A 21,033-nucleotide genomic window follows, 5' to 3' on the forward strand; every position below is an offset into this window, starting at 1 on the left:
CTGCCTGTGGGTTCTAACTGAAGTGGGGTAGAGAGTCTTGTGCTGGGGCTTTGGGCTCCGGAAGGAGTCCTCAACCTCCAGGTTGTTTGGGTTTCTCAAAAGCAAGGGCAGGGACTGGGACCAAACCACTGGGCCAACCACCTCCCAAGGGAGCACTTGAGTTTTGGTGGCTGAAAATTCATTCTCTCAGACATGTCTCTGATCAGGGTTAAAGTGCTGCTGACATCAGGGTATACTCCAAGCAGTGAGGGCAGAGCTTGGGCTAGCTGAACAGGGGCCGTCTTCTACTACCAGCAGCCCTACCCTTTCCTAGGCCATCAGTAATAAGAGAGCTTTAAAGACTCATCCTGTCTCAAGAGTGGGGCCTAGAAACTCCTTCCCCCTGGGGGTAGAGGGAGGTGGCGGACTCACCCACTTCTGTAGCACATGTCACCAACCATCGCACCATCTCCCGGCGCCTCCAGTTAAGGGTCGATAAGGTCATCCGCATCACCTGGGCACAAAAGAGGCATTTCCAGTGGGCTAAGCCTAATTGTTGTGACCTCCCCATTTCCCCTTGACATTCATTTATTCAACAAATATTTACTGGTGCTTTAAACAGCCATTTCTCCCTTGGTAAGTATAGACAGGTCTGTTTAACATCTGTGCCACATCTCCCACCATCAGATAGGAGGCTTCTCTGATGAAGTGCAACGAATAAAATCTGTATTACCATACCTTGCTTGACTTGGAGGAATTGGGGGTGGGGGAGGAAAAGGAAAGATAGGGACCTAAAGCTACATTGCTTCTGGTCTTAACTTTAAAATGGAGCCCAATTTATCGAGTCCTTACCTAAGGGCCAGCCTAGAGCTTGTGTTCTAGGGACACAGAAAGAACAAGGCTTGTTTGTGCCCAGTCCCCCTGGGAACTCAACTCTTGTCAAATGTCACTTGGCCAGAGGGTTAAAGCAGGGATGGCCCACTCCTTCCCCATACCTGTAACCCGAGCTCCAGGGCCACATTGAGCAGGGTGCTGTCAGTACTATTGTCTGTGGGAGTAGCAATCTTGAATGCATCCTGAGCCAATTTGAAGATGAGGGAGGAAGAATGGATGTGCTTCTGTATTGCTTCCAGGATTGTTTGAAGCCTCAGAGTATCCCCTGTAGGTGCAGAAAGAAGGAGCAGGGTAGGACCTGCTTTAAAGCTTCCTTGAACAGTCAGCTTATCATAACAGGCACTGACTGAACTGGCTATCAATTCATTGAATGCTTCTGGATGCTACCATCCCTTCTGGGTGGTCAACTCTGTCTCCAGTGAACTCACTAGAGGGGCCCTCCTCCCAGGCACCCACCTGAATTCACTTCTCTCCATTTTTTGATTTGCCTCTACCCCTCACTCTATACCTTTAGGGTCCCCAGGTCCCAGAAATTATTTTCTTGAACACATGAATTTTGAAATCTTCTTATACAGGAGATAGGAAGCCACATTATTGCCAAAAAAGTATGTCAGTCTCATTGTTTGCCTCTCACGAAAGCCCCCTGAAGGAAAAAGGAGCTGGGCCAGCTCTTCTTATTCAAAAGGCAAGGATTCTATACAAAGTACTGACAGAGTCAAGGAAGACACCGCAGGAAGGGCATGTGTACTATATGAAGTGAAGGTAACTGTATCTTCAAAGGCAGTAGAAGATATGAAAGATTGGGATACCTTATGAAGGGTATGTATGTCAGATAAAGATAGAACAAAAAGTAGAGCTTTAGTGGTAGGAGTATTGGCTTCGTAGTAAATACATTGGGGATTGAACCATTTTTAACCATCAGCCATTTACTGCTCAGTTACTTCATCTATAAAATAGAAATAATAAGCTGCCCTGGTGATGTAGTGGTTAAGAGCTTGGCTGCTAACCAAAAGGTTGGCAGTTCGAATCTACCACCTGCTCCTTGGGAACTCTATGGGGCAGTCCTACTCTGCCCTGTGGGATCGCTATGGGTCAGAATCAACTCGACGGCAATGGATTAGGGGTACTGTGAGAATTATAAACAATTTGTGTATGGTAAATATTCTATGATTCTATTTTTATAAAAGATAAATAGCTCTTCATTGAATGTATGTAGTGTTTGTGTGCATATATATGAATAGAAAATCATATATATGCAATATATGTGAGCATACGTGTGTGTGTATATATATATACACACATATATATAAGTTCTCTATATGAACAGAGTCGTGCATGACTCAAAATGAAAAGAAACAGCTGCATTCATTAATAATCGAACGTGGAATGTACGAAGTATGAACCTAGGAAGATCAGAAGTTGTCAAAAATGAAACGGAATGCTTGAAGATAGATATCTTAGGCATTAGTGAGTTGAAATGGACTGGTATTGGCCATTCTGAATTAGACAATCATATCTTCTATGCCGACCCTTTGATTAGCAGCTGTAGCACTTAACCACTATGCCACCAGGGTTTCTGAGTCTTCTATGCCAGGAATGACAAATTGAAGGGGAATAGTGTTACATTTATTGTCCAAAAAAAAAAAAACCCTGAAATACAACGCTGTCAGTGATAGGATAATATCCATACACCTACAAGGAAGACCAGTTAATATGACTATTATTCAAATTTATGCACCCACCACTAATGCCAAAGATGAAGAAATTGAAGTTTTTTTTTTTTTTTTTTTTTTTTTACCAACTTCTGCAGTCTGAAATTGATCAAACATAAAATCAAGAGGAATTGGTAATTATTGGTGACTGGAACGCAAAAGAAGGAAACAAAGAAGAAGGATCAGTAGTTGAAAAAATATGGTCTTGGAGACTGCATGATAGAATTTTGCAAGACCAACAACCTATTCATTGGAAATATCTTTTTTCAACAACATAAATGGCGACTATACACGTGGGCCTCACCAGATGGAATACACAAGGATCAAATAGACTACATCTGTGGAAAGAGACGACGGAGACGCTCAATATCATCAGTCAGAACAAGGCAAGGGGCCAACTGTGGAACAGGCCATCAATTGCTCATACGTAAGTTCAAGATGAAGCTGAAGAAAAAGAAAACAAGTCCACAGAGCCAAAGTACAACCTTGAGTATATCCTATCTGAATTTAGACACCATTTCCAGAATAGATTTGACACACTGGATACTAATGACCAAAGACCAGACAAGTTGCAGGATATCAAGGACATCATAAATGAAGAAAGCAAAAGGTCATTAAAAAGATAGGAGAGAAAGAAAAGACCAAAATATTAATGAGTTTTCCTCCAATTCTGATGCCCCGTTCTTCTTCATATAGTCCAGCTTCTCAGGTTCTTTGCTCAGCATACAGATTGAACAGGTACGGTAAAAGGATACAACCCTGATGCACACCTTTCCTGACTTTAAACCATGCAGTATCCCCTTGTTCTATTTGAATGACTGCCTCTTGATCCATGTACAGATTCTTCATTAACACAATTAAGTGTTCGGAATTCCCATTCTCCGTGATGTAATCCGTAGTTTGTTATAATCCATACAGTTGAATACCTTAGCATAGTCAATAAAACACAGGGAAACATCTTTCTGGTATTCTCTGCTTTCAGCCAGGATCCATCTGACATCAGCAATGGTTCCATATCCTCTTCTAAAAAACATCTTGGATGTTGGTTTTTTACAGCTCTGCCTGTCTGCTAAACTGGCGTACCTCAGACTATTTAACCTATGCTTACAGTCCTTAAAACCTCTTGGTGTTTGCTCATTAGTCGTTGTTAGTTTTTTTTGTTTTTAAGAACACGGGCCAGAACAGAGCTTGTTCATCAGCACTGTATATATGTTTGGGACTAAGGTTTTCATTAAAAGTTATCTTAGCAAATTTGTCAATATAATTTTCATCTACTTCATAATCAGCAGATACTTTTCCATCATAGATTTTTTACATATTTTGTAACTTGATGATCCTTAAATTTCTGCAGCTAATGTTCAGAATATTCCATACTGATCTTTAACGTTTAGTCCTTTATGGCATATTCTAGTTTGTTTCATGACCAACAAACCAGTCAATGGCATATTCACACTTCATTGTTGAATCCATTCAATCATGGTCATGCTCAACATCTTCAGTTTTTGCCCTCTCAAAACTCTATTCTTCATTAGTTCTAGTCATTACTGTCCCTGTAAAACTTGAACACTTTATCTCTATCTTCAAATAAAAAACCCTGAAACCAAACCCACTGCTGTTGAGTTCCGGCTCATAGTGACCCTATGGGACAGAGGAGTACTGCCATATAGGGTTTTCAAAGCTGTAACCTTTATGGAAGCAGGCTGCCACATCTTTGTCTCATGGAGCAGCTAGAGGGTTCAAACTGCCAACCTTTTGGTTAGCAGGCAAGTGCTTAACCACTGTGCCACCAGGGCTCCTTCTCCAAGTCATATATGGTATTAATTCCCACATCATGTTCTTTAGTAGATGCCTCATAGACACACCTTGATCAAGCTTTCACGATAAGTCTATTTTCTGTGCTATTGATAATGACAAATAATTCCTTTTCTTCTTCTTACCCAGGGGGTAAGAATTTGAAGTTTTTACGGGCAATTAAACTCAAAGTTACAAAACAACAATGAAAAAAAAAAAACAACAAAAACAATAAGAGGAACAAAATACTGGTGAATAGCAGAGATGTCTGTGACTGGTAAGAGTATACAGGAACACCTAATGCCTTATATCAGCTGAGGTAAGATTTTGCTATCAAGCTTATGGAAAAAACGTTGGGTTTCCAAAATTTTTTTTCACATTTTGCAATTGCATATAAGATATTTTGGATCAAAAGTGATGTATTTAATCAGTCTCCTAATGATGGATATTTAGATTGTTTCCAGTGTTTTCCAATTATACACAATGTTGGAGTGAATGACCTTGTACAGACACTGTTTGACATTTACAAACATATTTGTAAGATAAAATACTGGGAAGTGAAATTGCTGAGTCAAAGGATATGTGCATTTGTAATTCGGATACATACTGCCAGACTGCCCTCCATGAGGGATTACCAATCTAGACTCCTACCAACAATGTAAAAGAATGCTAGTTTCTCCACACCCTTGCCAATACAATGTAATTTTTGCTTTTATTTTGAAATAATTTCAAATTTACAGAAAAGTTTCAAGAATAGTATAGAGCTCTTTTCTTCTCTCTGAATCATTTGAAAGTAACTAACTGACTTAATGCCCCATCACCCCTGAATGCTGTATTGTATATTTCCTACAAACAAGGTCATTCTTTTACGTGCTCAAAACGTTAACTATCAAAACCAGGAAATTAACCTTGATATATTGCTATCATCTACCACAGACCCTGACCTGTCACTTAGACAAAGGTGTGCCTAACTCAAGCCATGGTATTTTCAATCACCTCATATGCATGCGAAAGCTAGACATTGAATAAGACTGAAAAAGAATTGATGCCTTTGAATTATGGTGTTGGCGAAGAATATTGAATATAGCATGGACTGCCAAAAGAATGTGCAAATGTGTCTCAGTGGAAGTACAGCCAGAATGTTTCTTAGAAGTGAGGATGGTGAGACTTTGTCTTGCTTACTTTGGATATGTTATCAGGAGGGAACAATCTCTGGAGAAGGACATCATGCTTGTTAAACTAGAGGGTCAGCGAAGGAGAGGAAGATGTTCAACGAAATGGACTGACCCAGTGGGTGCAACAATGGGCTCAAGCATAGCAATGATTGTGCGGATGGGGCAGGACCAGGCAACATTTCATTCTGTTTTACATAGGGTCACTATGAGTCAGAACCAACTCAATGGCACCTAACAATAGCAACAGCCACCACAGATCCCATTCAAGTTTCACTAGTTGTCCCAATAAAGTCCTTTATAGCAAAAGGACTTTATACAAGATCATGTGTTGAATCTAGCTTGTCACATCTCTTTAGTCATCTCTGATTTGGAACAATACTCAGTTTTTCCTTGACATTCATGACCTCGACACTTTTGTGGATTACAGACCAGTTATTTTGTAGTATGTCCTTCAATTTAGGTTTCTCTGATGTGTCCTTGTGATTAGATTTAGGTTTACATTTTTGGCTGTAATATCACAGAAATGATTTTGAGTTCTTGTTGCACCTTATCAGGTAATATATGATTTTTGACTTGATGCATTAATAATATTAACTGTGATCACTTGATTAAAGTGATATATACCAGGCTTCTCTACTGTAGAGTTACAGGTTTTTCCTTTATGATCAAGAAGTATTTTGCACAGAAGTACTTTGAGACTATGTAAATATCCTATTTCTTGTCACTAGTTCACCTACTCTTAGTATCCACTGATGTTTCTTGACTGAATTAAGTATTTCTACATGATTACTAAACAGTACATTCTCATCTCATTATTCCTTCCATATTCATCAGCTGGCATTCCACTCTACTCATTTTATTTAATCAGTATAAAACTCATGGATACCTATTATACTCAATGGGTTATAATTTCATTATTTATCTATATGTTTATTTACAGCTTTATTGAGGTGTAATTGACATATAATAATTGGCACATATTCAAAGTATACAATTCGATAAGTTTGACATACATATACATCCAAGAAATCATCACCACAACCAAGATAATGAACATACCCATCACCCTCAAAAGTTCCCTTTAGACCCTTTATAATCCCTCTTTCCTTTCCACCCTAGTCTGCCCTGGCTCCTATCCTCAGGAAACCACTGATCTTCTTTCTATCACTATAGATTAGTTTGCATTTTCTAGAATTTTATATAATGGAATTTTACATATGTACTATTTTTCCATAAGGAGCCCTGGTGAAGCATTCATTAAGCGCTTGCCTGCTAACTGAAAGGTCGGTGTTTCAAACTCACCAGCTGATCCCTGGGAGAAAGACGTGGCAGTCTGCTTCCCTAAAGATTCTTTGGTCTAGCTTCTTTTGCTTAAAAAAATAACAAACCAGTTGCCACCGAACTGATTCTGATACAGGGTGACCCCACGTTTGCGGAGCAGAACTGCACTCCATAGGATTTTCAAGGTTGAGACCTTTCAGAAGCATATTGCCAGGCCTGTCTTCTGAGGTCCCTCCAAGTGGGTTTGAACTGCCAACCTTTCAGTTAGTGGCTGAACACTTAACCAACTGCACTACCCAGGGACTCCTTCTTTCACTTAACATAATTATTTTGAGATTCATCCATGTTGTAGCATGTATCAATAGCTCATTTTTCTTTTTTTTTTTACTGCTGAGTAGTATTCCATTTTATTTATTTCAATCATGGGTGACTGGAATGCGAAAGTTGGAAACAAAGAAGAAGGACTGGAAAACATGGTCTTGGTGATAGAAACGATGCCAGAGATTGCATGATGGAATTTTGCAAGACCAATGACTTCTTCATTGCAAATACCTTTTCTCACCGACATAAATGGAAACTATACATGTAGACCTCACCAGATGGAATACACAGGAATCAAGATAGACTACATCTGTGGAAAGAGAAGATGGAAAAGCTCAATATCATCAGTCAGAACAAAGCCTGGGGCTGACTTCAGAACAGACCATCATTTGCTCATCTGCAAGTTCAAGATGAAACTGAAGAAAATTAGAAAACGTCAACAAGAGGCAAAGTATGACTTTGAGTGTATCCCACCTGAATCTAGAGATCATCTCAAGAACAGATTTGATGCGTTGAACACTAATGACCGAAGACCAGAACAGTTGCGGAATGACATCAAGGACATCTTACAGAAGGAAAGCAAGAAGTCATAAAAAGACAGGAAAGAAAGAAGACCAAAATGGATGTCAGAAGAGACTCTGAAACTTGCTCTTGAACGTCAAGTAGCTAAAGTGAAAGGAAGAAATGATGAAATAAAAGAGCTGAACAGGAGATTTCAAAGGCAGCTCAAAAAGACAAAGTAAAGTATTATGGTGACATGTGCAAAGACCTGGAGATAGAAAACCAAAAGGGAAGAACACGCTCAGCATTTTTCAAGTCGAAAGAACTGAAGAAAAAATTTAAGCCTTGAAGGATTCTATGGGCAATATATTAAATGAACGCAGGAAGCAACAAAAGGAGATGGAAGGAATACGGAGAGTCACTATACCAAAAATAATTGGTTGACGTTCAACCATTTCAGGAGGTAACATACAATCAAGAGCCGATGGTACTGAAGGAAGAAGTCCAAGCTGCACTGAAGGCATTGACAAAAAACAAGGCTCCAGAAATTGACAAAATACCAATTGAGATGTTTCAACAAATGGATGCAGCGCTGTAAGTATTCATTTGTCTATGCCAAGAAATTTGGAAGACAGCTTCCTGGCCAACTGACTGGAAGAGATCCATACTTATGCCTATTCCAAAGAAAAGTGATCCATCGGAATTTGGAAATTATCGGACAATATCATTAATATCACACACAAGTAAAATTTTGCTGAAAATCATTCAAAAGCAGCAGCAGCAGTGTATAGACGGGGAACTGCCAGAAGTTTGAGCCAGATTCAGAAGTAGATGTGAAACCAGGGATATCACTGCTGCTGTCAGATGGGTCCTGGCTGAAAGCAGAGAATGCCTGTGTTTTATTGACAACGCAAAGGCATTCAGCTGCGTGGATCATAACAAATTATGGATAATACTGCAGAGAATGGGAATTCCAGAACACTTCTTAATTGTGCTCATGAGGAATCTGTACATAGATCAAGAGGCAGTCATTCGAACAGAACAAGGGGATACTATGTGGTTTAAAGTCAGGAAAAGTGTACATCAGGGTTGTATTCTTTCACCATACCTATTCAATCTGTATGCTCAGCGAAGCTGAGAAGCTGGACTATATGAAGAAGAATGGGGCATCAGAATTGGAGGAAGACACATTAACAACCTACAATATGCAGAAGACACAACCTTGCTTGCTGAAAGTGAAAAGGACTTGAAGCACTTACTGATGAAGATCAAAGACCACAGCCTTCAGTATGGATTACATCTCTACATAAAGAAAACAAAAATCCTCACAACTGGACCAATGAGCAACATCATGATAAACTGAGACAATATTGAAGTTGTCAAGGATTTCATTTTACTTGGATCCACAATCAATGCCCATGGAAGCAGCAGTCAAGAAATCAAAAGATGCATTGCATTGGGCAAATTTGCTGCAAAAGACCTCTTTAAAGTGTTGAAAAGCAAAGATGTCACCTTGAAGACTGAAGTGCACTTGACTCAAGCCATGGTGTTTTCAATGGCCTCATGTGCATGTGAAAGCTGGATGATGAATAAGAAGTCTGAAGAAGAACTGACACCTCTGAATTATGGTGTCGGTGAAGAATATTGAATATACCATGGACTGCCAAAAGAATGAATAAATCTGTATTGGAAGAAGCACAACTAGAATTCTCCTTAGAGGCGAAGATGGTGAAACTAAGTCTCACATACTCTGGACATGTTATCAGGAGTCAGTCCCTGGAGAAGGACATCATGCTTGGTAGAGGGTCAGTGAAAAAGAGCAAGACCCTCAATGAGATGGATTGACACAATGGCTGCAATGAGGGGCTCAAGCATAACAATAATTTTGAGGATGGGGCAGGACCAGGCAGTGTTTTGTGCTGTTGTGCATACACGGGGCCACTACGAGTCGGAATTGACTCCATGGCACGTAACAACAATAACAACAACAATAACAGCAAGTATTCCATTTAATGGTTATGTCATAATTTGTTTATCCATTCACTTGTTGATGAACATTTGGATTGTTTACAGTTTTTGGTTGTTAAAAATAAAGCTGCTATGAACACTCATACTGAAGTGCTTGTACAGATACACGCTTTCATTTCTTTTGGGTAGTACCTAAGAATGAAATGGCTGGATCATATGGTGCGTGTCTGTTTAACTTTTTAAGAAACTGCCAATCAGTTTCCCAAAGTGGTTGTGCCAGTTACATTCCCACCAGTGACATATGAGAGTTCTAGTTTGCTCCATGTCCTTGCCAACACTTTCTATGGTCACTGTTTGCTTATTAGTTGTTTTTTCTCTCATTGTGATTTAAATTTTTTTTTTTTAAGGACTAATATGGAAACCCTGGTGGTGTAGTGGTTAAGTGCTACGGCTGCTAACCAAGAGGTCGGCAGTTCGAATCCGCCAGGCGCTCCTTGGAAACTCTGTGGGGCAGTTCTACTGTGTCCTATAGGGTTGCTATGAGTCGGAATTGACTCGATGGCAGTGGGTTTGTTTTGTTTTGGCTTAAGGGCTAATATTGAGCATCTTTTTATGTGCTTATTTTCCATGGAATGCTTTCTTTGGTGAAGTGTTCAGATTTTTACCCATTTTAAAAATTGCGTTGTTTACTTTTTATTATTGAGTTTGAGAGCTCTTTATATATTCTGGATACAAGTCCCATATGAGATATTTGATTTGCAAATATTTCTCCCAATCTGTGGTCTGTCTTTTCATTCTCAGTAGTGACTTTCACAGAGCAGAAGTTTTTAATTTTGACACAGTCCAGTTTATCTTTCTTTTATGGATTGTGCTTTTAGTGTTGTAAGAAATCTTTGCTTAACTCAAAGTGAAGGTGATTTTGTCCTGTTTTGCACTAGAAGTTTAAAAGTTTTAGGTTTTTTATTTAGGTCCATAATCCATCATGAGTTAATTTTTTATATAATGCACCAGCTGAACTGGCATTGTACCTTTATTGAAAATAAATTGACCATACAATTTTGGGTCTATTTTGGGACTCTATTCTTTTCCATTGATTTATCTTTACACTAACACTGTATTGAACACTGTATTGACTACTATAGCTTTATTTAAAAAACAAACCAGTTGCCATCGAGTTGATCCTGACTCATAGAGACCCCACGTGTATCAGAATAGAACTGTGCTCCACAGGGTTTTCAATGGTTGATTATTTGGAAGTAGATCGCCAGGGCTTTCTTCCAAGATGCCTCTGGGTGGACTCAAATTGCCAACCTTTCAGTTAGCAGCCATGTGCATTAACTGAAAGCTTTATAATAAGTCTTAAAATCAAGCAGTGTTAATCCTATAACTTTCTTTTTTTTTTCTCCAAGTTGTTTTGGCTGTTATAAGTCCTTTACATTTTCATACGAATACCATTGATTTTTTTTATATTGATCTTGTATCTTGCGACCTTGTTAAACTCACCAGTAATTCTAGTAGCTTTCTGTAGATTCCACAAGATTTTCTACATAGACAATCATGTCATCAGTGAATAAAGATAGTTTTAACGTCTTCTTTTCTAACCTGGGTATCTTTTATTTCTTCTTCTTGCCTTATTACACTGGCTAGAACTGCCAGTGTGATGTTGAATACAAGTGGTGAAAGTGACATTCTTGCCTTGTTCCTGATCTTAGGGGGAAAACATTCAATCTTTCACCATTAAGTATAAAGTTAGCTGTAAATATAGCATCACCCAAACCCAATCCCCTTGCTGTCAAGTCGATTCCGACTCATAGTGACCCTACAGGACTGAGTAGAACTGCCCCATAGGGTTTCCAAGGAGCTGCTGGTGGATTTGAACTGCTGACCTTTTTGGTTAGTAGCCGTTCTCTTAACCACTGAGCCACCAGGGCTCCAAATATAGCACAGATGTCCTTCATCATACTGAGAAAGTTCCCTTCTGTCCCTAGTTAGCTAGAGTATTTTATTTTCATTAGGAATGAATGTCAGATTTTGTCAAATGCCTTTTCTGTATTATTAAGATGATCACGTGTTTTCTTTTTTAGTCTATTACTGTATTTTTATGCTAATAATGCGCACCTTCTATGTTTGTTTGCTAACCGTCCCTCCTCCCTTGAGGTATTTTCATAAGTGGTGCTATTCCACCTTTTTTACATGTTGCTGTAAAAAAATTAGCATAGCCTGCTTATGAAAATACGTTGTGGGGTGTCTTAGTTATCTGGGGCTGCTGTAACAGAAATACCACAAGTGGATGGCTTTAACAAAGAGAAGTTTATTCTCTCACAGTCCCATAGGCTAGAAGTCCAAAGTCAGGGCTCTGGCTCCAGGGGAAGGCTTTCTTTCACTGTGGGCTCTGGAGGAAGGTCCTTGTCGTCAGTCTTCCCTTGGTCTGGGAGCACCTCATCACAGGAACCTCAGGTCCAAAGGATGCGCTCTGCTCGCAGCACTGCTTTCTTGGTGATATGAAGTCCCCCTTCTCTGCTTGCTTCCCTTTCCTTTTATCTCTTGTAAGATAAAAGGTGGTGCAGACCACACCCCAGGGAAACTTCCTTTACTCTGGATCAGGGATGTGACCTGGTAAGGGTGTTACAATTCCACCCTAATCTTCTCTAACATAAAATTACCATCATAAAATGAAGGACAGCCATACCAGTACTGAAAATCATGGCCTAAATGAGATTATACACACATTTTGGGGGGGACATAATTCAATCCATGTCACGGGGGTAGGGAGTGGTTGGAAAACAAACGTAGAAGGTATGCATTATTTGTGTAAAAATATGGTAAGATGGTGAATTATAGTGACTGATCTTCTAATGTTAAACCAACTTTACATTCCTGGGATAAACCCTACTTAGTTATGATGTATTCTTCTTCTTTATTTATTGTTGGATTCTATTTACTAAAATCTAAGAATTTTTGCATCTGTGTTCATGAGGGAATAAGTCTTTAGTTATTTTTTCTTATAATGACTTTTGTCTGATTTTGGTATCAGGGTAATGCTAGCCTCATAGATTGAGCTGGGAAATAGTTTCTCCTTTTCAATATTCTGTAGGAGTTTGTATAGAATTTTTATGAAATTTTCCTTAAATGTTTGGTAGAATTTATCAGCAATGCCATCTAGGCCTGGTTTTATCTTTGTAGAAAGATTTTTAAACACAAATTCAATTTCTTTAACAGATATAGGCTATTCATTTCTATTTATTCTTGAGTAAGTTTTGGTAGTTTGTGCCTTTCAAGGAATTAGTCCATTTCATTTATGTTGTTGAGTTTATCGGTATAAAGTTGTTCACAATATTCCCTTATCATTTTAGTGTCTTTAGAATTTGTAGTGATGTCACCTCTCTCACTCCCGATACTGGTAATTCTTTTTTATGCTATACTTTATTATTTAGAGTAGTTTTAGGTTTACAGAAAAATCATGCAGAAAGCTTAGAGTTTTCCCATTTACCCCTTTTCCCTGCATGTTGTTTCTCTGATTAAGATCTTGCATTCCTGTAGTATACTGGTTACAATCGATGAACCAGTATTGGTAGATTATTATTAACTAAAGTCCATAGTTTACATTAGGGTTCATTCTTTGTGCTGTACAGTTCTATAGGTTTTGACAAATGCTTAATGTCATGTGTCCACCATTACAGTATCACACAGAATAGTTTCGCTGTCCTGAAAATACCCTGAGCTCCACCTATTCATCCCTCCCTCCTCCTGAGTCCCTGGCAACCACTGATCTTTTCACCGTCTCTATAGTTTTGCCTGTTCTAGAATGACATAAAGTTGGAATTATACAGTATGTAGCTTTTTTGGACTGGCTTCTTTCACTTAGCAGCATGCATTTAAGTTTCCTCCATGTCTTTTTGTGGTATGAGACTTCATTTCTTATTATCACTGAATAATACTCCATCATATAGATGTAGCACAGTTTGTTTATCCACTTACCTATTAAAGGGCATTTTAATTGCTTCCAATTTTTGGCAACTATGAATAATGCTGCTATAAACACTCATGTGCAGGTTTTTATGTAGACCTATGTTCTCATCTCATTTGGGTAAATATCTAGAAGAGCAATTGCTGCATGGAATGGTAATCTTATATTTAGGTTTGTTATATTTAGTGGCTGTACCATTTTATATTTCCACCAGCAATGAATGAGAGTTCCACATCCTTGCCAGCATTTGATATTATCAGTATGCTGGATTTCAGCCATTCTAATAGGTGTGAAAGGAGCCCTGGTGGTGCAGTGGTTAAGCGCTTGGGTGCTAACTGAAAGGCCAGCTGTTCAAACCCACCAGGTGTTCCACAGGAAAAAGATGTAGCAGTCTTGGAAACCCTATGGAGCAGTTCTACTCTGTCCTGTTGAGTTGCTATGAGTTGGAAGTGACTCGACAGCAATGAGTTTAATAGGTATGAAGCAGAAGTCACCTTTATTTTGATTCTCAAACTGTCCCAGATCTGGCCAGTGGTAGCCCCTCCAAGTTGGCTTTTGATTTCCTTTTGGTATGTCCCCATCATTCTTTGAGCTCATCCTTACTTTCTGGCACAAAATGTTCCAGATTTATCTTGTATCTTTCTTGCCCCAACCCTAAAATTATCCGTTTCTCTAAGCAACCCTGGTTCCTAAATGATGCGTTCATGCTATTGGGAAATTGCTGCTCTTAGGTCTTCTCAGTGAACAGAACTAGGGAATATACACGTGTGTGTATATACCTTCTCCCTGACATATGCACATGAAAACACATATACATAAATATACACACATTTATATGTACTTCCATGTCTATATTGATTTTTATATCTATTTATATATCTATTAAAAACCATGAGTTTGTACAATTATCTCCAATTCCAATCCAACACTGCAGGATTCACTCTAGTTTTCCCTGTTTGCCTATCTATAGCTACCTTTTCTGACCAAGAGAAATCTACCCTCTTTATTATGCATGTATCTATGATACATAATCACATTACCATTGCCAGTGCTACAATTGTGCAAATGCCCTCCTTACCCTCTTTGGGTTCTGACATGTCTCACTGGGTCACTGTCACCACTGCTCCCCAACGGGTATTCTACTCGTCCTGCTTGGGCTCTGTCACTCCTTGCCAGGCTGTGGAGATGCCCCCCTCAACCTCTTGTGCTCTGACACCCCATGCTGGGTCACCGCCACTGTCCTTCCCCTCCCCATGCAGTCATACTGCTTTATCCTGCTTGGAATCTGATGCCTAAAGCCAGCCACTGTTGCCACCACTCCCCATTCCACACATGGAGGCCTATTATGAATTTATTGATTTTTGCCAATAAGATTGGTAAAAAATGTTATCTTGGAGTAATTTTAATTTGTATTTCTCAAGTGAGGCTGAACATTTTAGTTGTTTAAAAGTCATTTATATTTCCTTTTCTGTGAACTGATTATATCATTTGTTCAATTTTTGTATTGGATTGTAGATCATTTTTATATTGATTTACCTGTATCTTTTACTTTTCTACAATAAACATGCCTTTTTTTGGTAACAAAAAGGTAAAACAAAAGGTTACTTTTAATTAAAAAAAAAAAAAAGATGCTCCAAAAAATCCATGCAGTTTACTGGTACCTGGTACCTGAAAGATGCTCAGAGTGCATGGGAGCTAGTGCCTTATTGTAGCTCCTCAGGCAAGGGCTTATTTTCCCTTCTCTTTGTCATGAAACCTGCATAGCTGACTGGGAACACAGGGCTTAAAGGCCTGAAAGCTACTTTGGGCTGCTTGTCTTTTGGTCAAGGATCCTGAAAAAATCACAAACTCTCTTATCTGTAAAGAGTTTTGTAGCTCTATTTTAGTCATCACTTCACTGAATCTTCCAATGGCCCTAAGAGGCTGATAGGTAATTGACAATGATCCCCATTTTATAGATTTTGAACTTGAGTCTTAAAAAGATGGAGTGAGAGGCGGGGCCAAGATGGCGGACTAGGTGGACACTACCACGGATCCCTCTTGCAACAAAGACTCGGAAAAACAAGTGAATTGATCACATACATGACAATCTACGAACTCTGAACAACAAACACAGATTTAGAGACGGAGAACGAACAAATATGGGGAGGCAGCGATTGTTTTCAGAGCCTGGAGCCAGCGTACCAGTCAGGTGACCTTTGGCGCCCGATTTGGGGCAGAGCCCAGGGGGGCTGATAGCACAAACAAGGGGCCCAGCCCTGGCCCCCGAACTCATTCTGGGAGGGGGCCCAGCCGGTTCGCACGGGCGGCGTGGCGGCGCAGCCGGTGGGAGAAGTCCCCGGGAGGTAGTGACTGGTCTTGGAGTGGGGAGAGCAGCGTCCCAGCCAGGGAGCCGTCCCACCGGGATTTTGGTGGGCGCAGGCATGGCATAGGCACGGAGAGCTGCTCCATCCCCCTGAACTAGCCCCGGGGGGGCCCAGCCGGTTCGGGGGGGCCCAGCCGGTTCGCGCGGGCCGCGTGGCGACGCAGCCGGTGGGGGAGGTCCCCAGGGGGCAGCGACTGGTCTTGGAGAGGGGAGAGCGGCGTCCCAGCCAGGACGCGCGGTCGCGGCGCAGGAGCAGACTCAAGCAATTAGAATGCAGACTGGGACATCTGGAGGACCAGGGAATCAACAGCAACATAGCCGAAAAAAAATCAGATAAAAGAATTTAAAAAAATGAAGAAACCCTAAGAATCATGTGGGACTCTATCAAGAAGGATAACTTGCGGGTGATTGGAGTCCCAGAACAGGGAGGGGGGACAGAAAACACAGAGAAAATAGTTGAAGAACTCCTGACACAAAACTTCCCTGACATCATGAAAGACGAAAGGATATCTATCCAAGATGCTCATCGAACCCCATTAAAGATTGATCCAAAAAGAAAAACACCAAGACATATTATCATCAAACTCGCCAAAACCAAAGATAAACAGAAAATTTTAAAAGCAGCCAGGGAGAAAAGAAAGGTTTCCTTCAAGGGAGAATCAATAAGTTCAGACTACTCAGCAGAAACCATGCAGGCAAGAAGGGAATGGGACGACATATACAGAGCACTGAAGGAGAAAACTGCCAGCCAAGGATCATATATCCAGCAAAACTCTCTCTGAAATATGAAGGCGAAATTAAGATATTTACAGATAAACACAAGTTTAGAGAATTTGCAAAAACCAAACCAAAGCTACAAGAAATACTAAAGGATATTGTTTGGTCAGAAAACCAATAATATCAGATACCAGCACAATACAAGGTCACAAAACAGAACGTCCTGATATCAACTCAAATAGGGAAATCACAAAAACAAACAAATTAAGATTAAAAAAAAAATACTCATAACAGGGAATCATGGAAGTCAATAGGTAAAAGATCACAAAAGAGGGACTAAATACAGGAGGCATTGAACTGCCATATGGAGAGTGATACAAGGCGATATAAAACGATACAAGTTAGGTTTTTACTTAGAAAAATAGGGGTAAATAATAAGGTAACCACAAAAAGGTATAACAACTCCATAACTCAAGATAAAAGCCAAGAAAAATGTAACGACTCAACTAACATAAAGTCAAACACTATGAAAATGAGGATCTCACAATTTACTAAGAAAAACGTCTCAGCACAAAAAAGTATGTGGAAAAATGAAATGGCCAACAACACACATGAAAAGGCATCAAAATGACAGCACTAAAAACTTATTTATCTATAATTACGCTGAATGTAAATGGACTAAATGCACCAATAAAGAGACAGAGAGTCACGGACTAGATAAAGAAACACGATCCATCTATATGCTGCCTACAAGAGACACACCTTAGACTTAGAGACACAAATATACTAAAACTCAAAGGATGGAAAAAAATATATCAAGCAAACAATAAGCAAAAAAGAAGAGGAGTAGCAATATTAATTTCTGACAAAATAGACTTTAGACTTAAATCCACCACAAAGGATAAAGAAGGACACTATATAATGATAAAAGGGACAATTGATCAGGAAGACATAACCATATTAAATATTTACGCACCCAATGACAGGGCTGCAAGATACATAAATCAAATTTTAACAGAATTGAAAAGTGAGATAGACACCTCCACAATTACAGTAGGAGACTTCAACACACCACTTTTGGAGAAAGACAGGACATCCAGTAAGAAGCTCAATAGAGACACGGAAGACCTAATTACAACAATCAACCAACTTGACCTCATTGACTTATTCAGAACTCTCCACCCAACTGCTGCAAAGTATACTTTTTTTCTAGCGCACATGGAACATTCTCTAGAATAGACCACATATTAGGTCATAAAACAAACCTTTGCAGAGTCCAAAACATCGAAATATTACAAAGCATCTTCTCAGACCACAAGGCAATAAAACTAGAAATCAATAACAGAAAAACTAGGGAAAAGAAATCAAATACTTGGAAACTGAACAATACCCTCCTGAAAAAAGACTGGGTTATAGAAGACATCAAGGAGGGAATAAGGAAATTCATAGAATGCAACGAGAATGAAAATACTTCCTATCAAAACCTCTGGGACACAGCAAAAGCAGTGCTCAGAGGCCGATTTATATTGATAAATGCACACATACAAAAAGAAGAAAGAGCCAAAAGTTGTCCCTACAACTTGAACAAATAGAAAGTGAGCAACAAAAGAACCCATCAGGCACCAGAAGAAAACAAATAATAAAAATTAGAGCTGAACTAAGTGAATTAGAGAAGAGAAAAACAATTGAAAGAATTAACAAAGCCAAAAGCTGGTTCTTTGAAAAAATTAACAAAATTGATAAACCATTGGCTAGACTGACTAAAGAAATACAGGAAAGGAAACAAATAACCCGAATAAGAAACGAGAAGGACCACATCACAACAGAACCAAATGAAATTAAAAGAATCATTTCAGATTACTACGAAAAATTGTACTCTAACAAATTTGAAAACCTAGAAGAAATGGATGAATTCTTGGAAAAACACTACCTACCTAAACTAACACATTCAGAAGTAGAACAACTAAATAGACCCATAACAAAAAAAGAGATTGAAAAGGTAATCAAAAAACTCCCAACAAAAAAAAACCCTGGCCCAGACGGCTTCACTGCAGAGTTCTACCAAACTTTCAGAGAAGAGTTAACACCACTACTACTGAAGGTATTTCAAAGCATAGAAAATGACGGAATACTACCCATCTCATTCTATGAAGCCACCATCTCCCTGATACCAAAACCAGGTAAAGACATTACAAAAAAAGAAAATTATAAACCTATATCCCTCATGAACATAGATGCAAAAATCCTTAATAAAATTCTAGCCAATAGAATCCAACAACACATCAAAAAAATAATTGACCATGATCAAGTGGGATTTATACCAGGTGTGCAAGGCTGGTTTAATATCAGAAAAACCATTAATGTAATCCATCACATAAATAAAACAAAAGATAAAAACCACATGATCTTATCAATTGATGCAGAAAAGGCATTTGACAAAGTCCAACACCCATTTATGACAAAAACTCTTACCAAAATAGGAATTGAAGGAAAATTCCTCAACATAATAAAGGGCATCTATGCAAAGCCAACAGCCAATATCACTCTAAATGGAGAGAACCTGAAAGCATTTCCCTTGAGAACGGGAACCAGACAAGGATGCCCTTTATCACCGCTCTTATTCAACATCTTGCTGGAAGTCCTAGCCAGGGCAATTAGGCTAGACAAAGAAATAAAGTGTATCCGGATTGGCAAGGAGGAAGTAAAGTTATCACTATTTGCAGATGACATGATCTTATATACAGAAAACCCTAAGGAATCCTCCAGAAAACTACTGAAACTAATAGAAGAGTTTGGCAGAGTCTCAGGTTATAAAATAAACATACAAAAATCACTTGGATTCCTCTACATCAACAAAAAGAACACCGAAGAGGAAATAACCAAATCAATACCATTCACAGTAGCCCCCAAGAAGATAAAATACTTAGGAATAAATCTTACCAAGGATGTAAAAGACCTATACAAAGAAAACTACAAAGCTCTACTACAAGAAATTCAAAAGGACATACTTAAGTGGAAAAACATACCTTGCTCATGGATAGGAAGACTTAACATAGTAAAAATGTCTATTCTACCAAAAGCCATCTATACATATAACGCACTTCCGATCCAAATTCCAATGTCATATTTTAAGGGGATAGAGAAACAAATCACCAATTTCATATGGAAGGGAAAGAAGCCCCGGATAAGCAAAGCATTACTGAAAAGAAGAAGAAAGTGGGAGGCCTCACTCTACCTGATTTCAGAACCTATTATACAGCCACAGTAGTCAAAACAGCCTGGTACTGGTACAACAACAGGCACATAGACCAATGGAACAGAATTGAGAACCCAGATATAAATCCATCCACCTATGAGCAGCTGATATTTGACAAAGGCTCAGTGTCAGTTAATTGGGGAAAAGATAGTCTTTTTAACAAATGGTGCTGGCATAACTGGATATCCATTTGCAAAAGAATGAAACAGGACCCATACCTCACACCATGCACAAAAACTAACTCCAACAGGAACCATCCCCGAAGACAACTCATCAGACATGAAAGGGACCGGTCAGCGGGTGGGAGAGAGATGCTGATGAAGAGTGAGCTAATTATATCAGGTGGACACTTGAGAGTGTGTTGGCAACTCTTGTCTGGAGGGGGGATGGGAGGATAGAGAGAGAGGGAAGCTGGCAAAATTGTCACGAAAGGAGAGACTGAAAGGGCTGACTCAATAGGGGAAGAGCAAGTGGGAGTAAGGAGAAAGATGTATGTAAACTTATATGTGACAGACTGATTGGATTTGTAAACGTTCACTTGAAGCTTAATAAAAGTTAATTAAAAAAAAAAAAAAAACTAACTCCAAGTGGATCAAAGACCTAAACATAAAGACTAAAACGATAAAGATCATGGAAGAAAAAATAGGGACAACCCTAGGAGCCCTAATACAAGGCATAAACAGAATACAAAACATTACCAAAAATGACGAAGAGAAACCCGATAACTGGGAGCTCCTAAAAATCAAACACCTATGCTCATCTAAAGACTTCACCAAAAGAATAAAAAGACCACCTACAGACTGGGAAAGAAGTTTCAGCTATGACATCTCCGACCAGCGCCTGATCTCTAAAATCTACATGATTCTGTCAAAACTCAACCACAAAAAGACAAACAACCCAATCAAGAAGTGGGCAAAGGATATGAACACACATTTCACTAAAGAAGATATTCAGGCAGCTAACAGATACATGAGAAAATGCTCTCGATCATTAGCCATTAGAGAAATGCAAATTAAAACTACGATGAGATTCCATCTCACTCCAACAAGGCTGGCATTAATCCAAAAAACACAAAATAATAAATGTTGGAGAGGCTGCGGAGAGAT

The 21,033-nt window shown here is 39.2% G+C and overlaps 1 protein-coding gene across 2 annotated transcripts in view; it reads right to left on the reverse strand.

The window, feature by feature from the left end:
- Nucleotides 1-21,033, reverse strand: part of ZSWIM5 (zinc finger SWIM-type containing 5) — a 203,558-nt gene that overhangs the window by 1,735 nt on the left and 180,790 nt on the right. For both annotated transcript variants that reach the window (XM_049879122.1, XM_049879121.1), the window contains 2 exons: nt 975-1,138; nt 412-493 (listed from right to left, as the gene is read on the reverse strand). In XM_049879122.1, coding sequence (XP_049735079.1) covers nt 412-493; nt 975-1,138 — 246 coding nt within the window. The remainder of the gene's footprint in view (nt 1-411; nt 494-974; nt 1,139-21,033) is intronic.

The sequence above is a fragment of the Elephas maximus genome, chromosome 3 (genome assembly GCF_024166365.1).
Source record: "Elephas maximus indicus isolate mEleMax1 chromosome 3, mEleMax1 primary haplotype, whole genome shotgun sequence".
NCBI lineage: Eukaryota > Metazoa > Chordata > Mammalia > Proboscidea > Elephantidae > Elephas > Elephas maximus.